This window comes from Tripterygium wilfordii, chromosome 13, assembly GCF_013401445.1.
Source record: "Tripterygium wilfordii isolate XIE 37 chromosome 13, ASM1340144v1, whole genome shotgun sequence".
In the NCBI taxonomy this organism is placed as follows: Eukaryota; Viridiplantae; Streptophyta; class Magnoliopsida; order Celastrales; family Celastraceae; genus Tripterygium; species Tripterygium wilfordii.
The window spans coordinates 1,294,179-1,308,784 of NC_052244.1; the positions used below are offsets into that span (position 1 = coordinate 1,294,179).

At 40.7% G+C, this 14,606-nt stretch overlaps 2 protein-coding genes and 1 pseudogene across 2 annotated transcripts; 2 read left to right on the top strand and 1 right to left on the bottom strand.

Annotated features, from left to right (window-relative positions):
* The first annotated feature begins 1,246 nt into the window (after positions 1–1,246).
* LOC120013305 lies at positions 1,247–2,770 on the top strand. Its single transcript, XM_038865067.1, has 2 exons — positions 1,247–1,340; positions 1,669–2,770. Exon 2 carries the CDS (start codon positions 1,700–1,702, stop codon positions 2,222–2,224), a length of 525 nt encoding a protein of 174 aa, XP_038720995.1. The 5' UTR covers positions 1,247–1,340; positions 1,669–1,699; the 3' UTR covers positions 2,225–2,770.
* A 1,962-nt stretch (positions 2,771–4,732) lies between these two features.
* On the bottom strand, positions 4,733–5,611 carry LOC120013304. The gene has a single exon (XM_038865066.1). It carries the CDS (start codon positions 5,513–5,515, stop codon positions 4,931–4,933), a length of 585 nt encoding a protein of 194 aa, XP_038720994.1. The 5' UTR covers positions 5,516–5,611; the 3' UTR covers positions 4,733–4,930.
* Positions 5,612–8,450: 2,839 nt separating this feature from the next.
* LOC120011753 lies at positions 8,451–14,514 on the top strand (annotated as a pseudogene).
* Positions 14,515–14,606: the final 92 nt, after the last annotated feature.

A 14,606-nucleotide genomic window follows, 5' to 3' on the forward strand; every position in this document is an offset into this window, starting at 1 on the left:
TCGTCTTGACATGACTTGACTGTTAATTTCTGTTGGGAAAATTATCAGGATCCTCCTCCACGTAAATATCAAAAACAATAGAGAAAATATAAATGGAGAATAACATCACAATCACGGCACAAGAAGATATAAATGGAGTATTGTCAAGGACAATCAGAGAGATTATCACTATATGAAAAATTGTTACAACCACACTCGCAATATTTTTTTTCTCTCACCACAACCCAAGAACATAAAAGAACCAAAACTATTCAAGAGAATGTCTGTCTTGTTCTATATATTCTCTATGCAAATAACTCAACCTGCTTATTGAGTTTTTCAAGCCGTAATACATCCACCTTTGGTCCACATATTTGGCACCATCCGAAGGCAAATCCTTGCGCATGATTTGCAATGCACCTTATTTGGCCCACTAGCCGAATAAACCTTCTACTTTTTCAACAATATTTTGACTTATGCTAGCACTCGAGCATGCTAGCTATTCAATGCATGTTTTTCTTTTTCTTTCTTTGATCAATACTAACAATTTGTACTTATACATGTTGTTAATACAGGTCCTTCGAAGACAACACATAAAATAGAGTAATAAAAACCAGGGCAATCGAAACAGTAAAGAAAAAGAATGATACGAGATTTATGTGGTTCTGCAAGAGTGTCTACACCTACGGAGTTTATGATTGTTTTCACTCTGATAATTTAAATAGTACAATTGAGTTAGGGTTTTCCCAATTTATAGCAAACTACCCGGGTACCCAAAATATAAGTATACCCATAGTAGTGAGGATAATCAATACTCATCAATAATACCGCAAGGGTCTGCCCCCGGTCCCACCTGACACAAATGAGCTGTACTCGACTGGTACGTTGCGCTCCCCTCTCCTCTCGGCTCTCTCGCAACTTCCCCTTTTCTAGAGTTTTTAGTATTAAGTAATTCTTCTAATATGAGCCACTTTATTTGACAAGACACTAGGTTTACAACTTCATTAGATTTGGAGAGATCGAGAGAAACTCATGGAACCTCTGAATTGTCCTGGGCCTAGAACTCCATTTTGTTGGTCTCAACAAAATAGATTTGTTGGGCTGGGCTGTAATAGTCAAAAGATGAAGACAAGGCTTGCAAAAGTTTCAGGCCCATCACTTGAGCACTTCATGTGGGCCGGGCTTAGTCTCTTAGCCTGACGGATAGGAGACAACTCGAAGCCTACTCGGAGACTTATCACGTTCACACTTCAGAATAAACTCCTTGAACTGCACTCCGAAAGCCCTCAAACATAAGCGAAGACGCTGCCGTTTCTTCATCCGTCTTTTGTCGTTGTGGCTGCTTGGCTGCTTTCCCGGCGGTATTCAATCTTTTTCTCTTTCTCTATCTCTCTTTCGATCTGCGATAACTGCCCTACAGAGTCTTTCACTTTCTCAATTTTAAGATGATGGCTGGTGGATTTGAACTCGCAATTTCATTTATGAATAGAATTTATCGATTCGTTGGGCATTGTTTTTAGGGTTTCTATGATTCTGTTATAACCTGCTCCCTTTGTTACATTGATGAATTTATTCTATCTGTTTGGTGCATTCGTAGATAGGTTTCCGGTGTATTGGGTGCAATTTGCAGCCTAGATTGGGTGTTTCATGGGCTTATGTTTTTATTTTTTTTCTCTGCTTCTTCAATAGATTTTGCGAGATTTTTTAATTTGTTGTGCATATGGATTCCGGTGTTTGTACGGATAGAGTGAGGGAATGCAAAGATTCAGCGGATGAAGGATTAAAAAAATCAGATGAGCCTAGTGTTGTTGAAGCTAAAGGAAGTTTTATTGATCAAACCATTGTTGCTTTAGGGCCTATTACTCCTGATTCTAACCGAGAGAATGGGGAAGTCCCGTATTTTGTTTCTCCAATTACTGTGCTTAGAAAACCAGCGAAAGCACTCTGTTTCGATTTTGAGACTTCCAGAAATCAGGACCCATTGGCTCCAATTGATGACAGCGGCAGCCCTCGAACTCCCAAAGACGGTGTTTCTGATACATTTGCCCCTGGTCCTGATCACCTGGCGCTGGCCCCATTGTGCAAGAAATTTTTTGACAAATCAAGAATTAATGTTGCACATCGACTAAACTTTGATTCCTCCTATAAGATTGTGGAAGATGCAGGTTTTATCTCCGACGAACAGATGTTTGATGCGGTATATGAAAATCTGTTGGAAGTTATTGTTACCAAGCAGGCAGGCTGACGATGCTTGCTAGACACCTCGTTTGGCACCTCGGCTAACTGGCATTGCTGATACTTGTCCTGGTGCACCTATAAAGCCCTCAGGTAAATCAATGAACTTTGACTTGGGATTGTGCAGAAAGATTGAATTTTGATGCTCAATGACTCTCCTTTTATTTGTTGCTGAGAGCATGACACAGCACTATCAGCTGATTTGGATGCACATTGATGGTGTGAAATTGAAACATTAGGGCTTTAAGTTATAGCTTGTGTTATTTAGGGAGTATCTTCTGGCAGTGAGCTGTTTTGTCTGACCAAGTTTTTAGTGGTAGTAGTAATCTTGTATAGTAATTCAACAGTTATTTCTTTTGGAGATTAGCAAGAACTCTTTGTTGCCAGACTGCATTGGTATTACTCTCTCTTTGTTTTTTTGTCTTATAAGAAAATTAGAACAAAATGTGTCAAATTCTGTTTGCATATACAAACATTTGTAACTCTGAGTCTGAGGTTACAACTCCTCATGCTAAATTTACGCGGGAAATGCTATGCTGGAGGCTGTGCTCCTAGAGTTTTGGCCTGATATTACATTTTGCTGGGTTTTTTTTTGCTGTTCCTAATACCCAGTGGCAATCTCATAGAGAAGCCCTTTTGTACATTCTGAAGTTCTAAATTTCTAATAGTGTTCCTTTAAAGGGTTGAGAAACCATCGTTGGATTATCCTGGTGTCAGTCTAGGCTGGATTGCATCGCTAAATCTAGTTTTTATGAAGGAGCTCGAATTTAGCGTGAGCAAGGATTGGGACTATTGTATTAGTAAGTAAGTTACTTTCATGTCTTTTTTTCCTTTGGAAAGTTGTTGCAACGCATTTCTCTTCATTAATACTGAAACTCATACAGTGATTGAGTCTGTATTTGTGACCACAGTAATAAAAGTGAATGCAGGATATGCACTTTGGCTGGCTAATTGATACACTTACTCAGATGACTGAACTATGACATTTGTTTCTACGTTCTGATAATGCTTGAGTGGCTGAGCATGCCTCCACCCCCCCCCCCCCCCCCCCCAGTCCCCTTCCCTTCCTTCCCACCCTCAACACACCCCGAATGGGAATTCGAAAATGATTTCTCCCACCTGCCTGTCTTTGTATGGAAGGAAACTCTTTCCTGCACCATGCTTGAAGCTGGCATGGTTAGGGTTCTCCACCAGGATTTTCAGGTTGATGGTGAGATTAAGCTCAATGTTCAATAACGGGAATCTCGAGGAGCGAGGGCATCAATGATGGCTGAGATAATGTGGACATGCAGTTGTTTTGGCTTGAATAATCAGACAGTGATTTATGATATTTTTGCATGTGAATCTCATCCAGAGTAAGAGAGCAATTCAAAATGGAAGCAAATATGGCTTGGTAACTGTCATAGCCGTAGGAGTTATAGACGTTTAGCCTATGGTAATTAACAAAGGCCCAACTCCAATACTTGTAGTCCAGCCCAAAACGATAGAGGGCAACCTCCAATTTAAGCCCAAAACATGACCCAGAAAAGAGAGTAAATCTACTATTTTTGTTCATTAATTGCGATTTTGTTTTCTTTGTATTGGTTCCTTGGACAACTTCCTTACTAACAAGACAAAATCTCTTACGAATACATCATGAATGTGATGCATCAAATGCACTACAAGTATTTTAATTGGTTAATTGTCAGAGGTGAAAGTTTTTCTACACAAATCTTTATCTTTACTCCATGCCCTACTTGATCTGCATCAGCACGAATGATAACATACTTGAAGAAAAAGCAAAGGTAGTGAACAGTAGAGAATGGCAACTTATATTCAGGTAAAAACTAAAAAGAAGGATCTCTTATTGTTTCACTAGTCACATGTCTGCCATACATACATACATACATACATACATACATACATATATATATATATATATATATATCACATTCAACGCTGCCAGCATTTATATTTATATCACATTCAACGCTGCCAGCATTTATATTTAACTTTCATGCCAGCCTCATTATTGAAGGAAATGCAAGCTGGCTGGTGAGGAAAAGAATCTTAAAAACCCCAAAAACTACACCTTACCTCAACATGATGTGCCGAAACAACTCTACCATGGAACCATATATTTTGCTCAATAATATGTTTTATTAAAAGAATCAAACTCAAAACTCTCCGATCCTGATTTGTTTCCAGCTCTTCAATCACTTCTTAGAGCGTAAACATGCATAAACGTTACCAGCACTATGAAAAGTATCCTAATTGAAATTTCAAGCAGAGGCAACTTCAATCTAAGAGACCAGGTTGCTGATTCATGTACAGCCATTTATTTGAACAACTAATTTCTACCTCTCCATTTTAAAGTTACAAAAGTTAACTAATTTAAAATTTTTGACATGTAGATTCAAACCGAACTAAGCCATGGTGTAGGAGATTTGTTTTACCCTTCACAGTACAATGCACCACAGAGGGTGCCAAAGGGTAATCTGTACTACAGAGAGCACAAAACAATAAATGACCATCAAAATCAAGGAAATCTGAATTCTGTATGCATATGAGGAATTCAATAGTTGTTGTTATATACACCCAAAAATATTTTATCTAAGCCAAGATTACTAAACAGATAGAAAGTAATTTACAATCAAACAGATAAGAATAAGTATAATTAATCAATATGAATTTCCAATCAGACAAATAAGAGCATAGAAAATTGACAGCAATAGAACTATAATTTTGTCTTATATCTGCAGTGTTGATCACCAACCGTTCTATTGGAAACAAAGACAGTGAAATCACAAGTGCTGGTGGAAACCACTTTCACCTTAATACCGATAATACTAACCTTGCCGGAGATCCGGAGAAAAGTGGATAGAGGCAACTCACCGGCAATCACGTCCGAATAAACCTGAGAATTGGAGAGCAATTTGTCCGCCATGATCGTAAGCGTCAAGTTCATGGCCTTAGTTTCTCCGGCAGAGATCTTGTCGGCGGGAATCGGAACTTCTCCAACTTGCTCCCCTTTGTAATTAAGAAGAGCGGAGGTGTTCTTGAACTTGAATCCGACTTTGTTCGGGTTCTTGATCGACAGATCCACATCAACAGTAACATTCAAGTTCACTCGGACTCGCGCGCGGTCCAACGACACATCTAGGTCCTTCAAGGAGACGGAGTTTATGGTCGTCACAGCACGCTTGGCCTTGAATACGGTGAGTGCGAGAATTACTATTATAAGCACTATAACAACGATTGTTGCGAACAAGCACAAACAGATGTTCCTTTTACGGTGACCGTAACCTCCGCCCTGCTTCATTTCTTCTTCCCTGTGAGATTCCTCTCTAGGGTTATTGGGCTATAAATATTCGGTATTCAGAAGATCTGCATAGGCGGATGCCTGAAGTCACGAGTTGACCAATACGTGTGACATGGGACCTTGATAAGTTCATACACGATTGATTTTACGGAAGTACTACATGTTCATAATTTTGATGTTTATCATCTAGGTGACATGAGCATTTCTCCTCGTATCATCTAGATTATGGATAATTATGGATACTAAAATTATATGGACACATATAATTTTGATTGATTTTACTCGTCTTTATAATTTAAATTATTTATTTATTACTTTCTATTTATTTATGATTTGATTCTTCATTGAAAACTTGGAAAGTAACGACATGGGATTACGTGCAAGGTTTTTTTTTTTTTTTTTTCCCACGATTCTGAAATAATAAATCCGTGCCGACAAGTGATTCAGATAATGTATGCTTGATTTGTTTAGGCTTGGGTTTATAATCGTGGCAATGTTGTATTAATGCACAATGTAGACTGATACCAAATTGGTTGAAAATCACGTGACTCTATTGGTCCGAATTAATTTAACTTTAAGTTGTAATGACATTTATGACACACCCTCCTGCCAACCCTTAGATTAAATGTCCAATTTCGACTACTTACACCGCGTTCAAAACTAGTTGACAATTTGTTAACCATCTGAATCCTTTAAATATGACTATACTGTTTGTAGACCCGAACAATTAATTTGTTAGGTGGATCGACACCTTCCACAAAGATCACATTAAGTAGAATATGAAGTTTGGCATTAGTATGGTGTCGGTTGAAAAAGATCTGATGATCAAGTCAATCAATGATTATGAAAATAATAATAAGAGAAATGAAATGTTTTTTGATAGAGATACCAAATAATTGAGATAATTAATGAGATTGGGACTCACATATTTATAATGTTCTATGTCACGTGATTGATAGTGTTGAACGGGCCGATGGGCCTTGGGCTTTGATTGGGTCCAAAGATTTTTGTAGGAGCTTCATTGGCAACATGGGTTTTTAGCATTTGTATAATAGATGGGCATGCTAAGAGCAATTGCAATGGGAACAATTTGTTGGGCCAGCAAAAATCAAGACTGGGTCCCATCTCTATTACATAAAAAGTCAAGCTAAACACGTATCTCAATACAATTGCATCAATAAAACACATCTCTCAATATAATCACATCAGCAAAATATAAATTCCTATAAATTTTTCCTTCCCACCTAACATGGAGGCCAACAAATTCTCATTCCCTCCATATTGTCCACAATAAAACTACACAAAAACACAATTTTCCAATACAACCACACTAGCAAAACATATCTCCCAATACAGCCACATCAGCAAAACACAAAACCTAATACAACCACATCAACAAAACACAAAACCTCATACATATTTATTGGCTCATACAAAATAACACCATTGCAAGTGCTCTAACATTAACTCTTATGTGGGTTCTCTTGTAGACCGTAGCTCTTATGGGCTTTATTGGTAGATTGCTCATGCCCTCATGGGCCTTTTGAGTTAGGCTCAAGACTTTCATGGATCTTTGTTGAATTTGGCTCACACTCTCATGGGTTGAGATGTGAATTTGTTTGGGTCTATTAGGTTTTACTAAGACTCTCGTGGCGTAGTATTGTTATTGGAATGCTCGTGGCGCATACACTGTTACTGTACCAAGCTTGTTTTCTTCTAAACCTACTATTAATACTGTTTTAAACTTTTATCATGTCTTACCTGACAAGCTTCCATATTTATTTCCTGCACTCTTGCTCGCCCAAATGTTTCGCTGTGATTCTTTATATGGGCTTTTTCCCCCCCTTCCTTTCAAGTTTGTGGGCCCACATGTCTCGTTGCTCAGCCCACACGTCTTGTATTACCAACTTTGTGGGCCTATTTGTTCGTCTTTTTGTCGACAAAACTCAAAAGTCAGTCAAGGGGCTCAGAAGTCTGGGCCACAGAAACATCCGCATCTTATATCTCTGAGATCAGTGGGAATGTGTTCACACCATAAGCCTTGTCGACCTGTAGGGTATACTGGTATTGCTTAAAACCTTCAACAGTGGAGATGGAATTTGGAAAGGACATTCCTCCAAGTAATTAACCGATATTGGAGTATAAATTGCAAGAGATTTCCTTACCTTCCCCTAAATATAAACGTGAAAATCAAATCTAAGCTCCCATGCTGTCAGAAATGCCAAGGAGAGATCGAGCTTTTACTGTCAGCAACGCCCAGGAGAGGTTCCGCAACATGCGATTGACGGTATATCCTATATTTTTTCCCCTAATTTTGTTATGCTTTTACTTTTGACATTCTCTGCTTCGTTTCTTTAGAAATTCTGTCTGTTTCTAGCTTTTTGAGTGATTATTTGTAACTAATTTGATTACTTGTAGCTTAGTAGGATGATTTGAGAGTTAGTATTTGAATATCGTTATTCACAAATAAGGATCTTGTATATTTAGAATTTTTTGCTGGGAGTTTTGGGTTTCAGAAGCGAGGCTTTGGCCGAGCCAGTACTAGAGGGATTCAATTATTCAGATTTTGGAAATTTTGAGAGGGATGAGAAGAAGAAGAAGAAAATGAGAGAAGTTTGGACTAATCCAATTCACTTTAGGTATTATCATCTACTCTGGGCCCAACGCCTGCATGATTTTGTCGCCCTCAAGTGGTTGGAAGTAGATTCAAACTTATAAATCATATCACTTGGTACTCTCTCAGCGATGTTATGTCTTTAACACTCCATGAAAAGAATAAGGTGAGAAGTAGGAGGACTTTTTTTTTTATGTTAAGACACTCCATGAGAAGAAGAAGGTGAGAAGTAGGAGGACTTTTTTTTTTATGTTAAGACACTCCATGAGAAGAAGAAGGTGAGAAGTAGGAGGACTTTTTTTTTTTATGTTAAGACACTCCATGAGAAGAAGAAGGTGAGCAGTAGAAGGACGTGAGAGAGGTATGGCCCAATCCAATTCACTTGAGCTTTGTCCGCTCCAGGTCCAAGGCCACACGGTTTTGTCCTTTAAAATGGTGGGTTCATACTTATAAACCACATCACTTGATACTCTCCAAGCGATGTGGGACATTTTATGCCTTAACACAATCATAATTGAGTTCAGCTTTTTATACTTTAATAGTCTACACCTTTTTTTTTTTTTCCATGGGCATATATGCATAACCTCTAACTTAAAATTATATTTTTTTGTGCCATGCTTAATGTATTTCTTTTTGTTTTAGGTTGAATGACACTCATGACCCCAAGGGGCATTGTTCAATGGTACTCCCCGATTTGGTGAACAGAACGAAAGTTATTGAGATTGTCGCCGCCCGCGATATTGTCTTTGCTCTTGCACATTCTGGTGTTTGTGCAGCTTTTAGTAGAGGTAGCACCCCAGATAATGCTTATATTTGTGACAGAATGTTGATTTTTAATGCTTCTTGAAAACTTCAGTGTGTGATTTTTGCTTCCCATTATGGACATGACTTTCTTCACACGTTCTCTGTTGGCTATTTTACTTGCAGAGACAAATGACCGAATATGTTTTTTGAATGTGGGCCCTGATGAAGTTATCCGGAGCTTGTTCTATAATAAGAACAATGATTCCCTTATCACAGTCTCAGTTTATGCTTCTGACAACTTTAGCTCTTTGAAGTGCAGGTCCACAAGGATTGAGTATGTAGAGCTATAGATCTCTTTTCTTATTTATGTTTGTTTGCTTAGTTGTTTTCTTTCCTTTTTTTTCTTCTCACTGTGTTACTTGTTCTCTTTCATATGGTTAGATACATAAGAAGAGGCAAGCCAGGGGCAGGATTTGCTCTTTTTGAGTCTGAGTCCTTGAAGTGGCCTGGATTTGTGGAATTTGATGATGTTAATGGGAAGGTGCTAACTTACTCTCCACAAGATAGGTATTTATCCAACACACATGCTGTCCTGATTTCTTCACTACAATATATATGCTTTTATTTGTGGTTTTGACATGTTTAATTGCTGTCAGTATATACAAGGTGTTCGATCTGAAAAACTACACCATGCTCTACTCTATATCAGATAAAAATGTACAGGAAATCAAGATCAGGTTCTCCCTCTCTCCCACAGTTTTTTTTTTTCCATGCATGTGATTCTCGTGCATTGTACTCCTAATTGCTTGGCAGAAATTTCTATATTTTTTCTAGAACCATAGTGTTCATGTTTTGAGTTTGTAGTGTTCTGTTGAATTATCCAATTTTAAGCTTTTGATCAAAGATGAGGGTTTTTTGTGCCGTCACCGGTTGCATTTTGTTAGACTTAAATATCAATTCCGTGGAACTCTAGCTCACCAATGTGGTTGAATGAGTTGCTGACTGATTGTTCTATTTTCTCCTTCTCATTGTTTGTCATGCATCATATGTGTCGTTCCTAACAACTTATGTCCGCTTTAACAGTCCTGGGACAATGCTGTTGATTTTCAATAGAGCCAGTAGCCATGTGCCTCTTAAGATTCTATCGATAGAAGATGGCACAGTTCTCAAAGCTTTCAACCATCTGCTTCATCGCAACAAGAAGGTGGACTTCATTGAACAATTTAATGAAAAGCTTCTTGTTAAGCAGGAAAATGAGAACCTCCAGATTCTTGACGTAAGCCTCATCTTTTTGTGGAAATTTCTTTATGCCTTTTCTAATTTATATGCCTTTGATCATACCTTGAGTTTTGTGTAAGTTCGAACCTCTGAGATGATGGAAGTCAGCAGAAATGAGTTTATGACTCCTTCAGCATTTATCTTTCTATATGAAAATCAATCAGTTGTTTCTGACATTCAGAAATAGAACTGTTGCTGTTTGGAACTTTCGTGGGGAGCTTGTAACTTCATTTGAGGATCACTTACTGTGGCATCCAGACTGCAACACAAACAACATTTATATAACAAGTGATCAGGATCTTATCATTTCTTATTGCAGAGCTGAATCTGACTATCAACGGGTAGAAGGAAATGGTAATTCTTTCACTTCCTTAATACATGCCAATTTTTGTGGTGGTTACTTAAGAGTTTGGAAATAGGTAGTGTTTCTTGTGCTGCTATCTGACTTGAGCGACGTTTATTCCACAGTTCTAGGTTTTGGGCTGCCATACTTTTATCTTCAATCATTTTCACGGAACATAAAATTAGTAACTTAAGAATGGAAGTGAATTAACAAAGAATAAACTTATTGCAGTATAGAAATGTTAACCAAATGAAAGAATAGTTGAAGAAGAATGCCTCCTAGTGCTAGGTTCATTAATACTGTGTCTCAGTTTCCAATCACGTGTAGTTCCTAATCTTACTGGTTTCTTGATAGGATTGTCCCACATCGAAAGATGTGGGAGCTAAGATGTTGTTTATAGGGGGAGGTATGGGCCTCCCTTAGTACCCAAGGTTTTCTAGTATGGGCTAGGAGGCCTTGGGTACAACCGGCCCATATGGGTGGGTGTCGGTTGGGCCTTGGGTGCTGAGCGTGTATGGGCACGACTCTATCAATGGTATCGGAGCATGATCCTGTTGTACCTTCAACTTGGGACCGTGCCTGCGGAGTGGCCGGCCATGGTGCTCGACCAACGGGGGTGCGCCTGCCGGAGTGATCGGCCATGGTGCTCGACCAACGTGGGCCTTGGTCTTGAAGGGGAGGGTATTGATAGGATTGTCCCACATCGAAAGATGTGGGAGCTAAGATGTTGTTTATAGGGGGAGGTATGGGCCTCCCTTAGTACCCAAGGTTTTCTAGTATGGGCTAGGAGGCCTTGGGTACAACCGGCCCATATGGGTGGGTGTCGGTTGGGCCTTGGGTGCTGAGTGTGTATGGGCACGACTCTATCAATGGATTGATACGAATCCCACATCGGTTGGGAGTGAGGGTGAAGTGCGGTTTATAAGGGGGCCGCCACCTTCAAATGGTACCAAGGGTTTTCCAAAGTAAAAGGATACCTAAGGGTATATTGGGCCAGGGCCTGTGGGCCTTCGGTTTGGGAGTTAGGCTGGGGACTCGAAGCCCAGTTCGTCTGTCTGGGGGCGTGACCCAGGAACTGCTCAGCTCCTTGTGGGCCGGGGTGGGACCCTTGTTATGCTGAGTTGGTGGGCAAGTACTTATCAAGGTATCGGAGCCTAAACTCTGGGCCTTGTGGGGGGAAGACCGTGCTCTTGGGTTTCGGCCTTACCCTTCGGGGCAGCGCTCTGCGGAGTGGCCAGCCATGGAAGTACCTGTCTAAAGATCGACAGAAGGTCCATGGTGCTTGACCAACGTGGACGTTGGTCTCGAAGGGGGGAGTATTGATACGAATCCCACATTGGTTGGGAGTGAGGGTGAAGTGCGGTTTATAAGGGGGCCGCCACCTTCAAATGGTACTAAGGGTTTTCCAAAGTAAGAGGATACCTAAGGGTATATTGGGCCAGGGCCTGTGGGCCTTCGGTTTGGGAGTTAGGCTGGGGACTCGAAGCCCAGTTCGTCTGTCTGGGGGCGTGACCCAGGAACTGCTCAGCTCCTTGTGGGCCGGGGTGGGACCCTTGTTATGCTGAGTTGGTGGGCAGGTACTTATCAAGGTATCGGAGCCTAAACTCTGGGCCTTGTGGGGGGAAGACCGTGCTCTTGGGTTTCGGCCTTACCCTTCGGGGCAGCGCTCTGCGGAGTGGCCAGCCATGGAAGTACCTGTCTAAAGATCGACAGAAGGTCCATGGTGCTTGACCAACGTGGACGTTGGTCTCGAAGGGGGGAGTATTGATACGAATCCCACATTGGTTGGGAGTGAGGGTGAAGTGCGGTTTATAAGGGGGCCGCCACCTTCAAATGGTACCAAGGGTTTTCCAAAGTAAGAGGATACCTAAGGGTATATTGGGCCAGGGCCTGTGGGCCTTCGGTTTGGGAGTTAGGCTGGGGACTCGAAGCCCAGTTCGTCTGTCTGGGGGCGTGACCCAGGAACTGCTCAGCTCCTTGTGGGCCGGGGTGGGACCCTTGTTATGCTGAGTTGGTGGGCAGGTACTTATCAAGGTATCGGAGCCTAAACTCTGGGCCTTGTGGGGGGAAGACCGTGCTCTTGGGTTTCGGCCTTACCCTTCGGGGCAGCGCTCTGCGGAGTGACCAGCCATGGAAGTGCCTGTCTAAAGATCGACAGAAGGTCCATGGTGCTTGACCAACGTGGACGTTGGTCTCGAAGGGGGGAGTATTGATACGAATCCCACATCGGTTGGGAGTGAGGGTGAAGTGCGGTTTATAAGGGGGCCGCCACCTTCAAATGGTACCAAGGGTTTTCCAAAGTAAAAGGATACCTAAGGGTATATTGGGCCAGGGCCTGTGGGCCTTCGGTTTGGGAGTTAGGCTGGGGACTCGAAGCCCAGTTCGTCTGTCTGGGGGCGTGACCCAGGAACTGCTCAGCTCCTTGTGGGCCGGGGTGGGACCCTTGTTATGCTGAGTTGGTGGGCAAGTACTTATCATTTCTAGATCTATTTCTAGCTGGATATATTTAGTTTTGTCTCTAGCTGATGCTTCATGCTTGTGCTTGTACATAAACTCACTGCATGTGAATGCTCTATTTGTTGATACATGCATTTTGGATAAAGCTACAACAGAGAATACTGTGAATTAAGTGCTGAAAACGTGCCAATAGTACACTATGTTATCTCTCCTGTTGCTTTGAGATCATCTGTTTGGCTGATGTTTAGGAATATTATAATTCCTGACACTGGCTGGTTCAAAATTAGGTTGAGTTTGGCATTGGTTATTGATAAGATCACACCCAAGCAGAGTGCCACAAGAACAATATATCGAAACAAACTGATATATATGTATGAAACAGAACTGCTATTACAGAACAATTGCACATGACAGAGATAACCTAGCTTTGGAGGAGCATAGGACCTCCCACTCTTTGACCTAATTCTTTCCTGATTCTTCCCTCTGTCCCCAAAACCTCGTTAACAACAGAAACACTAAAACAAAATAGGCAATAGAAAATCTACAAGTGGACCACTGATAAGCAAGCACGTATCACACCTGTCCCCCCCCCCCCTTTTACACAACTAACTAATAGGTCTATCAGTTATCTTTTCCTGTTTATGCTCATTATTCACCTTGTGTCTTTTTTGGGTAAATTAAGCAGAAGCGGGCTGGAAAATCTTTGCCAAACTTATCTTGATTTGAATCTTAATCTGCTACTGAAGGAAGTTTTTTTGTGATGTGCATTTAATCATGATTCTCCATGTGTGCATCAGATTTCTCTGTAGTTTACCTTTTCCCCTTCAGTTTGGTTTAGTTTCAAGTTGTTTGGCAGGCGGGACAGATATGGTGGGAGGGGTTCTCTATTTCATTTGATGTTTTTCTATGTAGCTGCTGGATCTATCAATATCAGCAATATCTTGACTGGGAAATGCCTGGCTAAAATAAACGCGACAAATGCAAGTACCACAGTTGAAGAGTGCAGCAGCAGTAGTATCGCCAATTCTAAAGAGTGTATTATCACAGCCCCAATGAAAAGTACAGTTTCTGAGGCTTTGGAAGACATAACTGCTCTTTTCTATGATGAAGAGCGCAATGAGATATACACTGGTAACAGACAAGGTCTGGTGCATGTGTGGTCGAATGAGGTGAAGATTTTTTGTCGTTCACATCTTTGATCCACACGGGGAAGAATTACTCGGCTGGTTCATGCATTGTCTAATTGGGGCAGATAGCTGGCGCCGAGCAATGACTGTGAGAGAATGGTTGTTATTCCCTACTGGCTTGAGTGCATTTTAATCTTGGGAGACTGAATAAGTGTATTATCATTAGATGAGTTTCAAAACCATTGTCAGATTGTGTCATTAGATTTGGTAGATTGTAGTGTAGTAATAATAGTTCCTGTATATGTTTTCTCTGCCCCTCTAAGAAGCTTTGAGGGGCAGGTAAATTGTTCACGAAGTTAAATCTTGCGGAGATATTTATGTGTGCAATTATCTTGTTGCTTGTAGAGCATAACAAAGTTTGCCAACGGTTTGTAAAGAAATCTTCAAAGTCCAAATTGATAAAACCGGATTGATTGATCGGTTTTTTCCTTAAAAAGTTTTATTCATTTCCCCACTGAAATTTCAACC

Excerpts from the sequence above, each read along its gene's own strand:
- LOC120013304 (XM_038865066.1), bottom strand. The coding sequence starts at position 5,515 with ATGAAGCAGGGCGGAGGTTACGGTCACCGTAAAAGGAACATCTGTTTG.
- LOC120013305 (XM_038865067.1), top strand. The coding sequence starts at position 1,700 with ATGGATTCCGGTGTTTGTACGGATAGAGTGAGGGAATGCAAAGATTCA.